Source organism: Chelonia mydas, chromosome 3, assembly GCF_015237465.2.
Source record: "Chelonia mydas isolate rCheMyd1 chromosome 3, rCheMyd1.pri.v2, whole genome shotgun sequence".
Classification (NCBI taxonomy): Eukaryota; Metazoa; Chordata; order Testudines; family Cheloniidae; genus Chelonia; species Chelonia mydas.
This window is the reverse complement of record NC_057851.1, coordinates 47,108,371-47,126,081: the sequence shown is the minus strand read 5'-3', so window position 1 is coordinate 47,126,081 and position 17,711 is coordinate 47,108,371. Positions and strand designations below refer to the sequence as shown.

The window sequence follows — 17,711 nt, the reverse complement described above, 5'->3', positions numbered from 1 at the left end:
ATTCCCTTTGGTGCTTTATCTTAGGATGTCAGAAGCTCTGTATAGAATATGTTCAGAGCTGGTAGGCTAATGCTGTGTTTTTTCCAGAGCTGACTGCATTACCAGTAAACTGGATATTCACGCGCTGCTGAAAGTGAAGGAATGAGATATGCTAATCTTTACTACAAATTCTGTAAGCGGACAACCAAACCTTCTTAAGATGCTAGGAAGGACAAAGCAATGGATGATAAAGCCACCCTCAGTTTGTGTTTGTTAAACACACAAGCAGGATCCTTGGGATCTTTGACAGTCACTGCCTCTGATATCTTTTTGCTCTTTCAGATTTAGTCTTTTACAAAAAATGTTCTCTTCTTCTGTTTTTAGCACAAGAAGAATGGGCCACAACCCGTTCCAGCCTAAAGGCACCACCTCCAAGGTCAGCCCGAGGGGGTTACAGGGAACACCCCTATGGTAGATATTGAAGGTCCTCCTCATCTGTGACCTCAACTCAAAGACAATTAATAGCCTGTGGTCTCCACATAAACAGCAACAAGACAAGTAATAGTCCATTTCTTTTCTATCCTAGGGATTACTGCTCATGATTACCCCGTGTACTACTTGTATTTCCTATAACATTGGAGTGGCATTGGCATTAGTATTATTTTATAACACGGACTTAAAAAAATATCTTTGGCAAGCATTGTCTATAAACCATTTGAAGGATGATGTTCTCTTGGTTGTTATTCATTGTTGTGTGTAACTTAAAAAAAAGAAAGCATGATGCTGTTACAGATCTTGAGTCTCTCTACATACTAGCTAAGGCTGAGTTTTTGTTTAGGGTTGCTAGAAGACTGTAATATGAGGTTTTTTTTATTTTGAACCAGACAGTAATCAAGATGTAGATAAGATGTTTTAACCTGTCTTTTTTAATATATGTTAGTTAGATTAAGATGTTCGATATTAAGTTTGTAAATTTAATTTTAAATGCTGTTTTAATGGGGTTGAAAACAAGCAGCTACTGTATGTATGTAGCTAACTGAATTTGTTCAGTGTTTTAACCTGTATTTGTTAAAAAAAATCACATAAAGTTCCATGTGTAAGCTTCTCTAAATAGGAAACCATAATTTTGTCAAATATGTTTGCCATAATTTGTCAATAAAGCTGAAACCTTTTGTAACAAACTAAATTTGGAATTACTTGTTTTCTAGCTTTAAATGCCTGCTTTATTTCTTTTTCAAGAGATGCCTAAAATGTTTTATATATAAAAATTACAAAAATGAACCCAAGCTTGTTTTAAGAATTTTGTGTAAGACTTTAAAAGTTGTATTAATAACTTATGGTTGTTAAATAATTTAAAAGTTAACAAACTAAACTGTTACATGAATCATGGTTAGTAAGCACTAATGTATAACATGTTAATGGAAAAAATTGCTTTAGAACAATAAATGGATTTTAAACTATCCTCTAAGCTTGATCTTGCTAAACACAAACTCTGATTGACTTGTTTGTATTAGCATGTCTCTCGTGAGAATGTAATGGAGTTTAAAGAGGTAAGATTACCACTTACCACTGTTAGACTGTCTAAATGCTAGTTCTTCAACCTTTGAGTTTCCCCGCACATTAAATATCCCATTCAACATGTAAGCATTGCATAGATTCACATACTTGTTTTCACTCAGAGGAGTGCGTTGACTGCATTTGCATAGTATATAACAATCTGTCTTGACAAACAAATCATCAGTGTCACTGCCCAGTTATTGCTATTCAACTTCAAAAACTTTATTTGTAATTTTCAGTGCTAAATATCACCGCCCTTGAAGGCAGTTTAGAGGGCTGATATTTCTTTTGAGACTATCAGACTTGATGGCTGATGATTATTAAGGAAATATGTCGCAGGACTCAAAGGATGACTAAACGTTAAACAGGTAACACTAATAGTAACTCTGTAATTTTGAGTATGCAACAGTAATGTTAAATATTCTCAGTTATTAAGTTACTGATAGTTAAAAAAGTAAACCTACCAAACCATAACAAATAGGTATATAGGCTATTAAAACAGCTAATTAACATTAACTAGTGGCAACAAAATTATTTTACAAGATATAACCCTGAAGGTAATAAACAGAACTAAAATTAACAATAATAGTAATGCAACTCTTGCTAACAACAAATATATAACCTAAATTTTGATGAAAAAAACCTGAAGACTTGATGGTAGGGATGCCAAAACTGTTAATCCTTTAAATACAGTTTTTTTGTTTAAGGTGGCTTTTTGTCAATGTGATTGGTTTACTTTTTTGATGAGAACAAAGACAGGCTTATTGCTGTTCGGTTTGTGAACAAAATCTCTTGCAGCTGGAGTTGCATGCTAACTTTTTTGAATAGTTTGTGAAGCATATGTCCTGCCATTTGAATCTGAAATGTTGTTACAGTGGATTCAGTAGGTTACCTATTGATTACATTGAGTTTGTTCTGTCTCGCTATTTCAGGGACGCACAGGCAATGGACAGCTAAGCAGCAGATGTATTGAGAAGTGTTCAGGTAAGCTATGCCATACCTGATTGTTTTTAATTGAGTCTCTTTTCCTCTGTGACAATAATTGTATATATTTTTCTGTATTTCTTTTCATGAACATTTTAAAGTAGAGGCTTCACATAAATAATTCTTTCCAATTTTAAATAATAAGGCTGGTGAAGGTATAATGTCAATCAAAGAATTTGCTGTTGTTTTGTGTGATACTCTTCTGTATGTTGAGAGAATTGTTTGATTGCTGAAAAAATGAGTGGCAGCATATGGGATATCTGCAAAGTCATTTCCCGAACCTAATGTTTTTAAAATAAACATTATACACTTTGTAATTTATTCTTTTAAAGACAGGAGCTCATCTTTATGAAAAACATATGAACATTTTGGAAGTAAACAAGTCATCTGGTCTGCACTACCTTGTGAAAAGATACAGTCCTGGCTTACAAATTGCTTTTCAAAATATGCACAGTTATCCTTTATGATAAAGTAGGAAGTGTGCAGAAAGATATGGAGCTTATTTATTAGTTCTTTTACTTAGGAACTATTTAAGTGTCATACTTTATAATGGCTGATGTTAGGAACTTGAAATGGCATGCCTGGTTTTCTCTGGTTTTCTGGTCAATATGTTTTTAAAGGCAAATAAGTATTTTGGTAATAATGTTAAATGGGCTTCAGATTTTTTATTTTTTATTTTTTAGTGTTTACACTGAAAGAAAAATATCTGTGTTGGAGACATCAGATAAATTCTGCATCAGGTCTGATTTTGTCAAACTACCCGGTACTTTCAACCTCATCACACACAAAATACAAAAATATAGGTGCCCATCAAACAGCTTTGAACTTAATATGTGTAATAGTGGTGAACTTTTGTCTAAACTGGTTTGTAAAATGGTTCCGCACTTTGGGCTAAATCCTTCTCATTTTAACCCACATGAGTTGTCTCTTTGATTTCAATGTATTCAGTGTATTCAATATTTATGCAAGTAAATCAATCAAGATGTGGCCTTTTTTACCAGATTGTACATCACATGGGTTGTTTTCTATACTAATAATAAATAAAGTGCTTCATTCTTATGTATACTTATTTACCTTTAGAAGTTGGCATGAAATACAGGTACATCCATTTTAAGACCTCTTTTTGGTGTCAGAGTGGTGTAACACAACCTTAGGTCATGTCTACACACAAAAGTTGTATTGCTGTAATTATCGGTTATAGTTAAAGCAATACAAACTCCTTGGTGTGTAGGGAGATATACTGGTATAAAAGGTGCTTTATACCAGTTTAGCTTATTCTCCTACCAGAAAGGGAATAAGCTATACTGGTATAAAGCATCTTTATATTGGTACAACTGTGTGTATATTTTGGGTTGTACCACATAACTATTATGGTAAAGAAATCAAACTCCTCACCAAAATAGTTATACCGATACAAAACTTGTGTATAGATCAGGCCTTAATGTAACTGAGATTCAGGCCCAAATAGTGTAAATTAAATTTCTCAGCAATAGGTCAGATCTTTATTTGGGGCAAATTGGAGTAGCTCCTTTGAGTATGTGGCCCAATACATACAGTATGATAGAAGCATAGTGTCACCTAAGATTACTGTCTCAGGGCCCAATTTTGCAACCATTATTTGTGTTGAGTAAAATAGTTGCAGAATCGAGCCCTTAGGACAACGCTCTGTGGTAAAATATCCTACTTGTTCAAAAATAATCAGTGTAGTACTTGGAAGGAAATAGCATAATTCAGTGTGTGTAAATATTTATGCAAATAGTTCATAGAATATCAGGGTTGGAAGGGACCTCAGGAGGTCATTTAGTCCAACCCCCTGCTCAAAGCAGGACCACTCCCCAATTTTTGCCCCAGATCCCTAAATGGCCCCCTCAAGGATTAAACTCACAACCCTGGGTTTAGCAGGCCAATGCTCAAACCACTGAGCTATGCCTCCCCCAACAAGGTTTAGCAGGCCAATGCTCAAACCCCTGAGCTATCCCTCCCCCCAAAGGAGGTGAAATAGTTGTTTATTTCTTTAAAAGAAAATATGAAAAAATACCTTGAGATCACAGGTTTACATACCATTCTTACTCATCATTATCACAGACTGTTTCTTCTCACATTCCCAATGTGTTTTACAGCCAGCAAACTTTATCTTCTTAATAAGGAATCCATCCTATAACTAATTTATGAAACCATTACATGGGGCTATGTTCTGTCTAATTGTCATCCATCTTGAAAGCTTATGTGACAAGCTACTCTGCATTCCATATTAAACATCGAGTGTACGTTATGGTCAGCCATGATTCTACAGCTCTGAAATCAACCGTCATCACCAGAAAATATGTAGATGCTTTGCTGTTCAATTTTATCGATTGTGAAGTGCTAGTTAGCAAACAGGCAAGTTTTAGTTAGCAGGATTCAAACCCTGATTAGTTTTCTTCATAATATCAAAAAAGCTAGTTTTGCTCATCTAAACTAAGCGTGTTTAATACACAGGAAGAGAAGCAAGGGCTGAACATTGGAATTTCCATTGAAATCATTAGAAGGCTATTTGTTAAAGTTGACTTATTGTGCAAAATTGTTTCATCTTAAAAAGACATTACTGCATTTTTATTCTGACTAGTTAAAAGAAAAATGCCTGGTCACTCTAGACTGTTATTTTACAAAACTATACAAAAATATTCCCAAAATGATACAAAGTTGAATATTGTTTTTATAGCTTTCTCTTTTAACATACAGTTGCTTTCTTTGTAAAAATGCTCTTCTTTCATGATTTGCAGTAGCCAGTACATGTTCACCTGGATAAAAACCTTTGCTTCGTCCATTAGGGATTCCTTGGGTAGACTATTGTAATGTAAACATAAGCAAGATGTATTCCAAGTATTAATTGCTTTGAACAGATTCAGTGGGATTGGTGCAAAACTGTGATTACTGGAAGTGTTACACACAGAATTTTAAGTCTACAATGGGAGAAGATTCACTGCTACTTGTGCATTCAGAAGCAGGTGACCTTGAGGGGTGAATTGTTTCAAAGGTAGGAGGCAGCTTTAAAAATCAGTTCAGGGTGCTATCTGATCACTGTCAGCAAAAGCTCCCTGGGACGAATCAGAGTATCTTCTGGCTTGCCAAGGCAGGACCTACCCATTTTCAGGGTTGCACCACCATCTACAGATTTCTGGCAGAGTAAAGGCTGCAGGAAGGTTGCACCCCTGTGCCCTCCTTTTTGCTGGACTTTCTGTGGCCAGGCATTCAAGAGCCTGGGTTTTGCAGACTTGTGCCGTTGGAGCTGACGGGATAAACTGAGTCATGTCCCTAGAATAGCAACAGTTTTAACATGGAAAATCCGCGAGGTTCATGTAACGATACCTTTTCCATCAGAGCTCATCTTACATCATTATATTCTGAAATAAAATGAGAACCTTTTAGATCTTCATATTAATATATTCGGTAACTCAGGAAATATGGTACATGGGGCCTGAACCTTCAAGAAGCTCAGGCCTCCTGCTAGTTTGTGAGGGCTCCCAGGCTTCTTTGAAAACAATATTACAGTATATCTATAATGCTATCAGCAGGTCTTTCACTTACACTATCAGACATTTCTCAATGTTTGGATTGAATTAATTCCACAATGCGGGGACAATTACCCCTATATACTTGAATATAAGCTAATACAGCAATGTTGAAATGAGCAAAAATGAGTGACTTGCATATAAATTGAACTCGTCATACCAAGTCACCCACAGATCTTGCCCAAACCACTTCACCTTAACAAATACCACCCCCTCCTAAACTAACGCAGTGTGTGTCCTTGCAATGGGACATGTTTGTATCCATTAAGTTGAGAGTGGTAGGACTAGGGGTCAACACAGAGGGTTCATGCCCCATGTGAGACAAAGCACTGTGCTCCGTAGCATCTGGAGTAGGATTGGACTCGTGAATTTGCTACTATGCAAATTTTCCTATCTGCAGAGGGGCCATGTCACAGTCATGGTGACCGTTGCAGCCTTAAAGCTGCAATAGCTACTAAATAGTGACTTGGCAACATGGGCCGAAAGATTCCTTCCCTTCTTAAAGCCATACAGCAACCCAAAGCCCAGCCAGCCAGTACTTAGGCTGGGCATGGGGCTGAGGATCTGGGATTTAATACAGCAACTTATTTACCATAACTGAAGATCAAGACTAGTATGTTTGTATGGGTCTATCCAATTAGAAGACTTGATATTTTAGCAAAAGCACATTAACTACCTTTCAGAATTATAGTCCAAATAAATGATAAGGTTAAGAACAATGAAAGAAGTGTTTTGTTTTATTCAGTGGAAAAAAATAATTTGGGCCATGTGAGTGAAGGTTGCTTCTAGGGACCAATCAATCATGTACAATAATGGAATCATTTTCTTTTGCATGTTGTCTTGCTAATAGACAGTAGTCAAAAGGCTTGGATAAGTTGAATAATACAATTGCAAAGTTAAAAAATTAATGGCAGGATGAGAGACTGAAATTTAGAGGTAAAAGCATGGGAGAGAAAATGTTTTGTTGAGATCTGAAAAGGGAATGTGAATCAATAAGGCACAGACATTCTGGAGGGTATTTCTGTCTGGATTTTGCTGCAGAGGGAAAAAATTGTGCATCAGTAAAGTCAAGATTATGTGAAATATAAACAGGGATTCCAGGATTAGGCTTTTTTTGCAATGCACTGCCTCCCAGCATCACTACTGTTCTGGAAAAATCCCATACAAAGTGTAAGAAGGATAAAGGCATCAGAGTTCTATGGAAGTTACTTTAACCACCCTACAGAGTTTAATAGATAATTATATTCTTTCTATACTACTTTTAGACCATTCCATGGAATGGAACAGAGAATTATATGCCTACAGTAGAATTTTCGGTTATTCAATAATTCTATAAAAGGATAGTAAAGTCTATAGGACTTTTTCATACATGTCACCTGATTTCTTTAAAAAGGATGTAGAGATACAATTGTGGGTTCCAGATAGGAATAAGTTGAAAGATTTGGCAAATTCTGAGATAGGGTTTGGTAAATTTATCTTAAATGCAGGTCAGTAATTTTTAGTAGTGTCTTTTTCATTATATCAAAACATAAATCTGAACTTTTTTGATGTGATAATATTTGTTTTTGGGAGAGGCACAATATGTTTGTTAATTTGTTTTAGTGCCTCGTGCCATAGCAACTAGGTACACTTATTACAAAAAATAGAAACATATAAATGACATGTGCTATAAAAGCTGTCATAAAAACAAAGATCCACATTACCAAAACTGTCACCAGCAATATTAGACAAAGTACATATCAGCCCCCTTTAACAAGCCAAACCAAAATAAAACCAGAAGACAATCACTTGAATGCTAAATAGAAAGATGAGATTGACATTGTGTTCTGAAGTTTGCTCTGCTCATTGAAAACCTGAGAATGCCCTGCAATTTGCCATAAAAAATTAGAAACTAAGTACTGTGAGCAAGCGCATCCCAGACAATCTTCATAGTGTGGGCCATGGATTTAGAAAAGTTGCTCAGGTAACTATCTCAGACCCGTTAGGGCTTTACAGATAATCACCAAAACTATTGTTCACTGGTTTATTATCTTATTTCATTCATAGAACCACTATTGTTGTTATTAATTATGGACCTGATCCAAAGCCTCTTGAAATCAATGGAAGGCTTTCCATCTTCTTCTATAGGTTTTGGATCTGGGCCTGTAATGTTTGGCTTGGCACCACAAAAGAGATTAAACAAGTCAGAGTTCCTCTCCAGAAAAAATTACAATAATGATTAGAAGTACTTTACATAGTTTGGTTTTGAATGTATATACACTTTGTAATGAGGACCTACTCTGTAGGGTAACTGGTTTCTAAAGGCAGAAATGCATAGATGAACTGAGGATATCCATAGTGACATAGTTACAATTTTATTATTTTTTTCTAAACCCTAGATGATCCCTATCTGCCTAACTGATTTACTATAATTTTATTAAAAGTTTCCAAAGCAATGAAATATGTGTCTTGTATTACCCTAAATCTATTAAAAACATGTATGTGGTGGAACAAAAGTCACTTTCTGAAATATAAAGAGACTATGTGAATTTAAAATTGAGAAGCAATAATTATTTTAACCCCACTTAGAACATATCACTATTTAAAGGACCATTTTGATCATATAAATATTAGTAAATGGGTTACTCAGTACTTATGAAAAATCATGAATGCTTCATTTTCTAGAACAACTGAATCACCTTTTGAATATAAATTCCATTGTATCAAAGAAAACAAACATTCTTAAAATTCAATAAGCATGAAAGAAATTTCAGGCTTTCATATTTCAATCTGTAAATCAGAACTCTCATTTATAGAACAAAGGTCAATTTCAGACTCAAGCTATCTTTGGATGAGGCAGGCATTCATGTGTTAAGAGGAAAAAATGGAGGTAAAGAGGCTGCAAAAGGTGATTAAACAAACAAAGTCTTGTTTATTCATGAAGGACTTGCCAAGATGCTGTATAGGCACTGTCAGAATGTTTTGATTTCCTTTAGAAATATTTAAATTTACAACGATGCAGATAGAATGCTCAAAGTGTTTTAACGTCCTGATGAGAGCAAATTTTATTTTGAAATTAGTGCTATATATATTATTCTATTACCATTATACAATACTCCTAACTTAATCAAAGTACATTGCTATCATTAAGGACAAATAATGGAGACAACCTACAAGTATGAGCTTACTTGACTGTATCATAGCTGGCATGCTGTTCTGAATGTGTTAGCTGATGATAGATGGCTTATTTACTGGAGACCAGTGGCTACATTTATTACTCTGCTTTACATTTCGGGGATTACACATTGTGTCCCAACAGCAATCAGAGACTCTGAAAGCAAAACAGCTGAGCTGTGCATTTTGGTTTTCTTAGCATTCTGGGATTTTCCCTTTATTTCTGCAGAGTAAACAGGCCAAACTGTAAAGACAAAACAGAGTTCACTGGATTCACTTACTATTCTGTGTTGGATGCCCAACCACTAATTCATTATGTTTCTCCTTGGACTTTATAACAATTTTGTGCTGCCACCAATCAAATCCAGTTGAAAGGTCTGTCACATGCAGACCTGTCTCTATTGTGCTTCCCAAAGGAACATATTCCTTTGAATACCGACAGCAGCTACAAAAGATAATCAAGGATATTCTCATTCAAATGAAGTGCTGATAAAATATAGACTTAGACAGAGTATGGTAATAGTGTTTTAAATGGACAGCTTATTGCTTATTCTGTATGACATTTTGAATATTATACATCTTTTTTATGTCTGTGTTAGAGTGCATGATGTAAAGCTATAAACAAGCGAGAAGAATGCTCTATCACAGTGTTTCTCAAACTGGGAGTCCTGACCCAAAAGGGGGGTCGCAAGGCTGTAATAGTGGGATCACAGCATTGCCACCCTTACTTCTGTGCTGCCTTCAGAGCTGGGCAGCTGGAGAGCAGCAGCTGCTGGCCAGGCACCCAAATCTGAAGGCAGCGCCGCCGCTGCCCCCAGCAGCAGCCAGAAGTAAGGGTGGCCTGGTATGCGGGGATCATCACTTTTGGAGGGGTGGAGCGGTCATCACAGCCTGAAATATTTTCAAAGGAGGGCCCATCAAAAAAAGTTTGAGAACTACTGCCCTATCAGCTTGGATTCCATGTAGTAAAAGTTACCTTGTTGATGGAGGGTCAAATGCTGACATCTTTATTCAGTCACTGACTTCAGTGAAAGTTTTGCCTGAGTAACAAAGGGGTAAGGAGTTCAGAATTTACCCCAAAATATTATTTTGGACAAGACTGTGGCATTTTTACCTCAGGCCTGTGCCATGGGCAGTATGGAGCAGCACTGCCCCAGGAGGGGTACTGGGAGAGCGTGCATTCTTGCCTAGAGGGGCACATGGGAAGTGTGCACTCAGAGCCATCCGTTAGGATGAGGCAGGTAAATCCCCTAGTGTGCCAACTCCACTCCACAGTTCAGTGTGTGTGTGGAGAGGGATAACAACTATGACTACAACTTGCCCTGATCATCCCTGTTGTCTTTCGGGTGTTTTTAGTCACTGGCTGGGAAGCAATTCTTGTGCTCCCCGGTCAGAAACTGCTCTTGTGGGTAGTCCCTGAGAGTCTATGCAAGTAGATGAGTTGACTTAGATTCCTAGATTCCCAAGGTCAGAAAGGATCATTGTGATCATCAAGTCTGACCTTCTGAATAGCACAAGACATAGAAGTTCCCCATAGTAAGTATGTCTTATGTTCCCTGTCCCCAACTTGCCTCAGCTTTGCAAGAGCCATCAGATTTGTACCCCAGAGAAGTTATGCTGTTGTCCAAAAAAGGGCAATGACACTTATGTGATGCTTTTTCTTCTTACCTTGTAAAAAGCACATTCAGATACACAAGAAATATTAAATATGGGTGATATTTACCCAAGTGTGTAAGGCGTACCTGAGTGGTAATGGCCCCAAAACCCAGCCTAGGGGTGCAGATGGGCAGACACCACTATTCTACCTGGACCAGAAGCTATGGAGGGGATGTACCACAGCCATGATCCCCAGCTTGGCCATGGAAGTGAGGAATGGATTCTGTCCCCTCCCCAAACCCTACGTTTTCAGCCTTTGTCCAAGGACAGGTGAATTTTACTTGTTTATAAGAGTAACAGTGGAATTATTTAAAACTATATAAGGATTTCATTTACTGGTATAGAATTTGGGCTAATAAGATGAGACAGCATTTCTTCAGACATTTCTCTTTAGTTAATAAAGTCATTGTCCAAATTATATTGGGACAAATATTTGAATCCAGATGTGGATGCCATCATTGTACACAACACAGTGAGCGATATTTCTGAACCCACCTGCCACCATGAAAGAGGTGAAGTGCTAGATTAAGAAAGCTTCTAAAAGATGTGTACGTAAGGGAGTTTGTCACCAGCTGGAATGTGAGCAAGACTAGTACAAAAACAACAATACAGCAACATTTCATTCTTACAAAGCTCTTTTCATCCAGAGATCTCAACGTCTTTTTCAAAGGAGGTAAGTATTAGAATCCTCATCTTAGAAATGGGTAATCTTAGGAGCAGAGAAATTAAATGACTTACCTAAGCCCACTGACCAGGTCAATGGCATGTAATGGAATGTAATTAGCTGCATCACAGCAGGTGGAGGTCAGGCTGAGAAGCTGTTTTAGAAAATGAAACACTGCATGAACTTTGAAATGCAATTGACTGTGGCAGCTAAGGCCTGTTCTACAAAGGGAGGTGTGCTGTATCCACACGGACCCCGTGGATTTCAGTGGAGCTGAACTTATGCACAGGGATATACCCAGGCAGAGCAGCTTGCAGCACTGGAGCTTAAATGTGCACCTTGAACTCTTACACATGGATATAATTATATCCAAAAGGCTTTTACTGATATTTTTTCTATTCTATTTTAATTAGGCTTTTATACTGCCAATCATATGGTATGTGTCTGATGCTTTATGACCCCAGAAGGCAAGAAATGGGAGTGCCACATCATTGGAAAGGACAGGAGACTCATGCTTTCCCAACACTACCCAGTGCTTATTTCCCAATGAGATCTGACCCTGGAAAGTTTCAAAATATGAGACTTCACAGATGTGACCATTTTAGATCTAGCAATGTTATTTTTAGGGGTACTTTTAAATGTATTAGTTATTTTTCCCTTCCTTCAGAGACCTGTAAAGTTGAATTTATGGTAACTGAGGCACCTTGCTTTACAACAGATTGTTTACAAAAAATAGTCCCAACACCTTTCAAATGAGTAAAAGTAGTTTTATGTAGTGTAGTGCCTGCATAAAAATTTCATTAGCACTTGTCTGAGGCGACCCACTGCTGGCTTTTCCCATTTTGAATATAGCTCCCATCCAAAACTCTTGCAGACAAAATATATACTGCCATGCACTATCATATGTTCTCTTCTCTCACTCTTGCTGAAAATAAATCATAGGTGGGGCTGGTAACACGGCCTGTTATTCAGGTTGCCAGATACTTTGTGGACCTTTTAACCATTTGGGCAAAAATATTCCATGTCAAGTGTCTGCCTCAGACGGGAGGGGGGAAATTTCAGCCAAGTGGGTTCTTTGTTTCTGAGAACAAGGAGGGAGAGTTGAACTCCATCCCACTAAGTGTGCTCAAGCCTCTCACAGCTCCTAGTGCTGACTAGACTGTACATGTGCCGTCCCCACAGAGTAACAGAACATGCTCCAACCCAGGACTGCAAGGGCTCAGAGTTACTTTCCCTGAAGTCGCTGCTCCAGGCTGATGGGGGGAAGTGGGGAGCAGGATGGGCATGGCACTGGAACTGAGAGCAGGGAGCCTGTCTCTTCTGTGCTGTCAATGACCACCCCCACCCGCACTTTCACCCAGGCAGCATGGAAGAGGAAGTCATCTGATCTGAATGCAGAGGAGACAAAAACCAGACTGGGGGAGGGAAAGGAGCAGACTGAGACGAGGAATCTGGTGCAACCAGGACTTGAGTGAGGGGAGTGAAACTGCGACTGGAAGTTGGAGGGAAGAAATTGGGACTAGTCTGGCAAGGAGAGTGAGACAGGGAGCCATAGAGGGACACTGAGCTCGGATAAGGAGCTGGTGGGGGCTGCCTGAACAGAGAGACTGAGACTAGGAATTAATGGGAGGAAGGTGGGGAAAAGAGACAGACAGGACAAGGAGCTGGGGTGCAGGGGACTGTCTGGGATAAAGAGACAGAGACAAAGAGCCAGTGAGCAGGAGAAAGGGACAGAGCACATGAGGAGCCATGCATGTGACCTGGGACTGGCTGGACAATGAGACTGGAGTTAAAGAGTTAGGGGAAAGTGGGGACTGAAACTGGCTGGGCAAGGAGGATGGAGCTGGGATGAGAAGCCTGAGGAGTGGAGACTGGAACTGGGTCAGCAAGGAGAATGGCCTGGCAAAAAGGACCCAGGGTTGAGAAGACATAAGACTGGGCCTGAGACGCTTTGGAAGTGATGGGACCGAAAGGGTCAATCTCAAGGAAAACAGGTGGAAGAGTCTGTGCCCACTAGAGAACACTCTCCTCTAGATCATGGAATGGAACCCAAGATTCTTGAGATTCGCCATTCTTCTGCTGTCAGCAAATATCTATGAAGCCAGACTGATAATGACTGGTGCACATAGAGCTGACAACCTACTACTGTTATCAGTTACTCCATAACTCAAGTGGCAGAGGTCCATGTTATGGATCTAAAGGTTCCAACCCTGCTACTGACCCATGCAGGTGTCAACGTTATACCAAGTGAAAGACTTTCTGTTTTTTCAGTTGGCTTTTTTAAAAACCTAGAAAACTATACACACAAAAACTGTTTAAAAGCACATTATTAAGGTTGCAAAGTCAAAGACTCAAAAGTTAGTTGCAAAAGTTGGAATCTTCAGAAATGTTAGATGTTAAAATCAAAGTATCCACTGACTGGGAACTGCAATTTTTCAAAGACTTATAACTTGCTCAAATTTGGGCAGTTTTCCAGGGGATGGAAAAAGATGTCGTGAAGGAGGCGAAGGGTTGCGGGAAGAGAAAGGACTGTCCCCAGTTAAGGCAGTTGACTGCTGCCCTGACAAATTGGAGTCTATCCTTGCTTCTGCTACCGAGTTTCTGTGTGGTGTTAACCAAGTCACTTAAATCAGACTTTTCACAGGCGGTCACTAATAGTATGTTCCTCATTTTCTGGATGCTAGCTTGAGATCCTGAGGGGCAGAAGTGCTGAGCATTCACAATGGCAACTGAAGTCAGCAGGAGCTGTACAAAGTGCTGTTCATATTATACAAAGTGCTATATAATGCTAAGTCGTCTGAAAAACAGTTGTCACAAATTGAGCACCCAAAATTAGTGGATATTTTGACCTCAATCCCCATCTGCAAAACGGGACTACCACCGCCCCCTCACCTCTGAGGGGGTTTCATAAAAATAAATTAATTAATGTTTGTGAAGCACTCAGATCCTCTCGAGAGTGAGCTCCATAGAAAACACCATGAGGCCAATAATAATTATGTCTTCAGAGTGGGATTTGAATAGTATGCAGTAAATAAAGCCTACCACCACACATTGAACAATAAGGATAAAACAAAACACTGAATAACTACTGGGTAACCGAGACTTGTCCATCCTGTGCACTGAATGAGGCAAGGGTCCTATGGAAAAAATAGCCTGGGATTAAAAAAATTACAGGTTAAAAAATTAAGGTTACATGCGCAACCTTAATTGTGGAATTTCCTAACTTGCGAGCGCTTGACTTTGCAATCTTCATAATGGTCTTCTAACTTAGTTTTGTGTGTGTGATATTTATATTTAGTTTGCCTAACACAATCCATTATAAAAGTTTTCCAATCATTTTTTAAGCAAATCTGTAACACTTCTCTGGTTTGCAGCAGAAACTTTCAGTTTTTCAGGGTGATTCCCTGGTGTCACAGATGTGCCTTTCACATTTTTCATGAACCTCTGTCCAGGTTTGGGCAAATTATGAGCTGTCAAAACTCACCATTACCATTAGTAGCTCACTGCTAAAATGCCTGAATGTGTCATCAGTACTGTGCATGCCCTGCCCAGAAATCTTCTTCTCTTCTGCCTCCCTCTTCGCCACCCTCCCCCACCTCTGAACACCACACACACACACACATCAATACAAATTCCCTTTGACCTATGGAAAGGAGCACTAGGTTAGGATCCAGAAGACCATGAGTTTGCGTCTCACTACTTGTACTGACTGGTATAAATAAGAGTGAGCCCTTCACAGACCTTACTATTATGAAAGGCATCACATTATACTGAGAGGTTACACAAGTTGAGACTGCAACCCAATCTTTAATTCAACCACTTAACCATACTGTCTTCAGAGTAAATCTGCTAAATGTAAGTACTAAGCTGTCCTGTCTATAAACTGAGGATACTCATGGTTACGTAACTCACTGTTTCAGTGTGATGCATCCTGCTCAACTGGGCATTCCACAGAAGATAATAGCCTACTCCTCCTGCTAGCTATTACATTTAATCCTTTATCTCAAACAGTAGAGGTCTGTGTGCACTATTAAAGGCCTAAAATCTTGCCTGATTGTGGATGGAGGGGAAGGTATTAAAGTATCACATAATAGACTGTACTGTTTTTTTTAAACCTAAGAAATTGCATTAAAATACTGTGCTAAAAGAATATTACTGAGGTTGTAAAGTGACACACCCGAAATCAGGAAATACGAAAATTAAAATTGTTTGTGTAATCCTAATTTTGCCCTCTCATACACATTCATTTTGATACAGTCTTTAATTACATGATCACTTACCATTTTTCCTCAGAACCACTGTATCGTTCAGTACACAGGATGGCTAGTGCACAGGGAATGAGACAGAGTTGTGTAGTAAATTAGGTTGTAGTCTGTGGTTCCTTACCTCATTTGTTACTGAATTTGGAAGGTGTGCAGAGGATAAATCAAGGAACTGCAGGAAGAAAAAGGATGGTCTTATGATTTATATAGTTGTATTCCCCCAAAAAGAACTGAATTCTAGCCCTGTCTCTATCATAAGCTTTGAAGTGATGCTGGATGAGTCATTTAAACCAAAATGTTCATGTGGGGCCACTAATTGTGTGGTCATTTGCTGCGCACCCAACTCAAAACACTTGTGGCCTGATTTTCAGAATTTTTGAGCTCTCGCTTCTGCAACTGAATTGTGAGCTGTGAATGATCAGCACCTTTGGAAGTAAGGCAGTGTAGTCTGGAGGAATGAGCACAGGGTTGGGATGTGAAAAGTTTTAATCCTGGCTGTACCATTGACTCACTGTGTGGTCTTGGGCAAGTTATTTATCTTTCAGCTTCTGCAGTCAATGGAGATAATACTACTCCCTGCTTATAGAAGTGTGGTGAAAATTAATTACATAGCATCTATGTAGTGTTTTGAATACACAAGGTGCTATTCAAAATGCTGGGTACTCAAAAACCAGGCCCCCATTAAGTGATATAACTTTGAGATATCCAAAATGAGGGGAGAATTTTGCAAATGTTGACTGTAATCTCGTAAGAAGGCCTTTGACAGCATACACAGAGACAGTCTTTGGAGAATTATGGCATACTATGGAATACCAGCAAATATAATTAGAATCATCAAGGATCTGTATCATAATACCAAATGTGCAGTCAGAGATGATGTTTTGCAGTGACAATTGGAATAAGGCAAGGGTGTGTTATGTCCCCACTATTGTTTGCACAGGTCATTGAGTATGTCATGAGGAAAGTAATCACAGAAGGCAACAGAGAAATTTATGGTTACATGATAAAGTATAATTGGATGACATCATTTTTTGCTGATGACATCGTCCTGTTCTATATATCACCTAATAAAAGAAAAGACCCGCCTTTTGGCAGATACAACAAAAAGAAGCTGGTTTGTTCATCCACAAGGGGAAGAAAAAATATGTCTTTCACTGTCCCAAAAGTAACCATTAGAGTGGATGAAGAAACACAAGAAGAAGTAATTCATTTTACTTATCTAGGGAGGGAGATGTGCAATGGTAGTGACACCATGTTAGATGTCAAGTAACGAATACCAAAAGCAGCAAACAAATTTAAAATTGATAAGATTTAGAAAATTAACATGATTGGCACTGCCACAAAAATACAAATACAGATACAGACAAACAGACTACCATGGCCACCCGCGATACTAAATACAAATACAGCATCACTTCTGTCCGTTATGGAGCAGAGTCATGAAAATCTACAGCAGAAATTGATAAGAAGATCAGTTTATTTCAAAGTAAATGCCTGCAGAAGATCTTCAGAGGTCATTAGAAAGAGATTGTTGCAGCATGAGAAATTCTAAATAGAGCAACCCAATCTAGAGTATCAAATATGATAAGAAGATGACAAATGACATATTTAGGACACACATTAAGGATGCTACCAACATGCCATGCCAAGTGATAACATGGATACCATCTGCAAAGAGAAAAAAAGGGCACCCTAGATAAACATTATGTAGAACAATTGAGAAAGAAGCCAGATCCATTAATATGACACTTAGAAGCCTGAACAGACCAGCACAAGACCAAAATAAATGACAGAAACTGTGCCCTATCCACCTGATGGTGCAAGAGGATAAAGAATTAAAAACAAAAAAAAACAAAACTTCTTACTTCACCAGGGTATTGTGAAAATATATTTATTAACATTTGT

General features: G+C 38.4%; 1 protein-coding gene across 4 annotated transcripts in view; it reads left to right on the top strand.

Moving 5' to 3' along the window:
* The window catches only part of KHDRBS2 (KH RNA binding domain containing, signal transduction associated 2), a 621,327-nt gene that overhangs the window by 567,642 nt on the left and 35,974 nt on the right, over positions 1 to 17,711 (top strand). For 2 of the 4 annotated variants that reach the window (XR_006289433.1, XR_006289434.1), the window contains exons 9-10: positions 364 to 537; positions 2,469 to 2,520. Coding sequence is in view for 2 of the 4 variants with exons in the window: in XM_007059891.4 (XP_007059953.1) it covers positions 364 to 461 (98 nt within the window). In the remaining 2 variants the exon portion in view is untranslated. Of the gene's footprint in view, positions 1 to 363; positions 1,165 to 2,468; positions 2,521 to 17,711 lie in introns of those variants that run through there. The other 2 variants (XM_007059891.4, XM_037894265.2) reach the window with 1 other exon arrangement.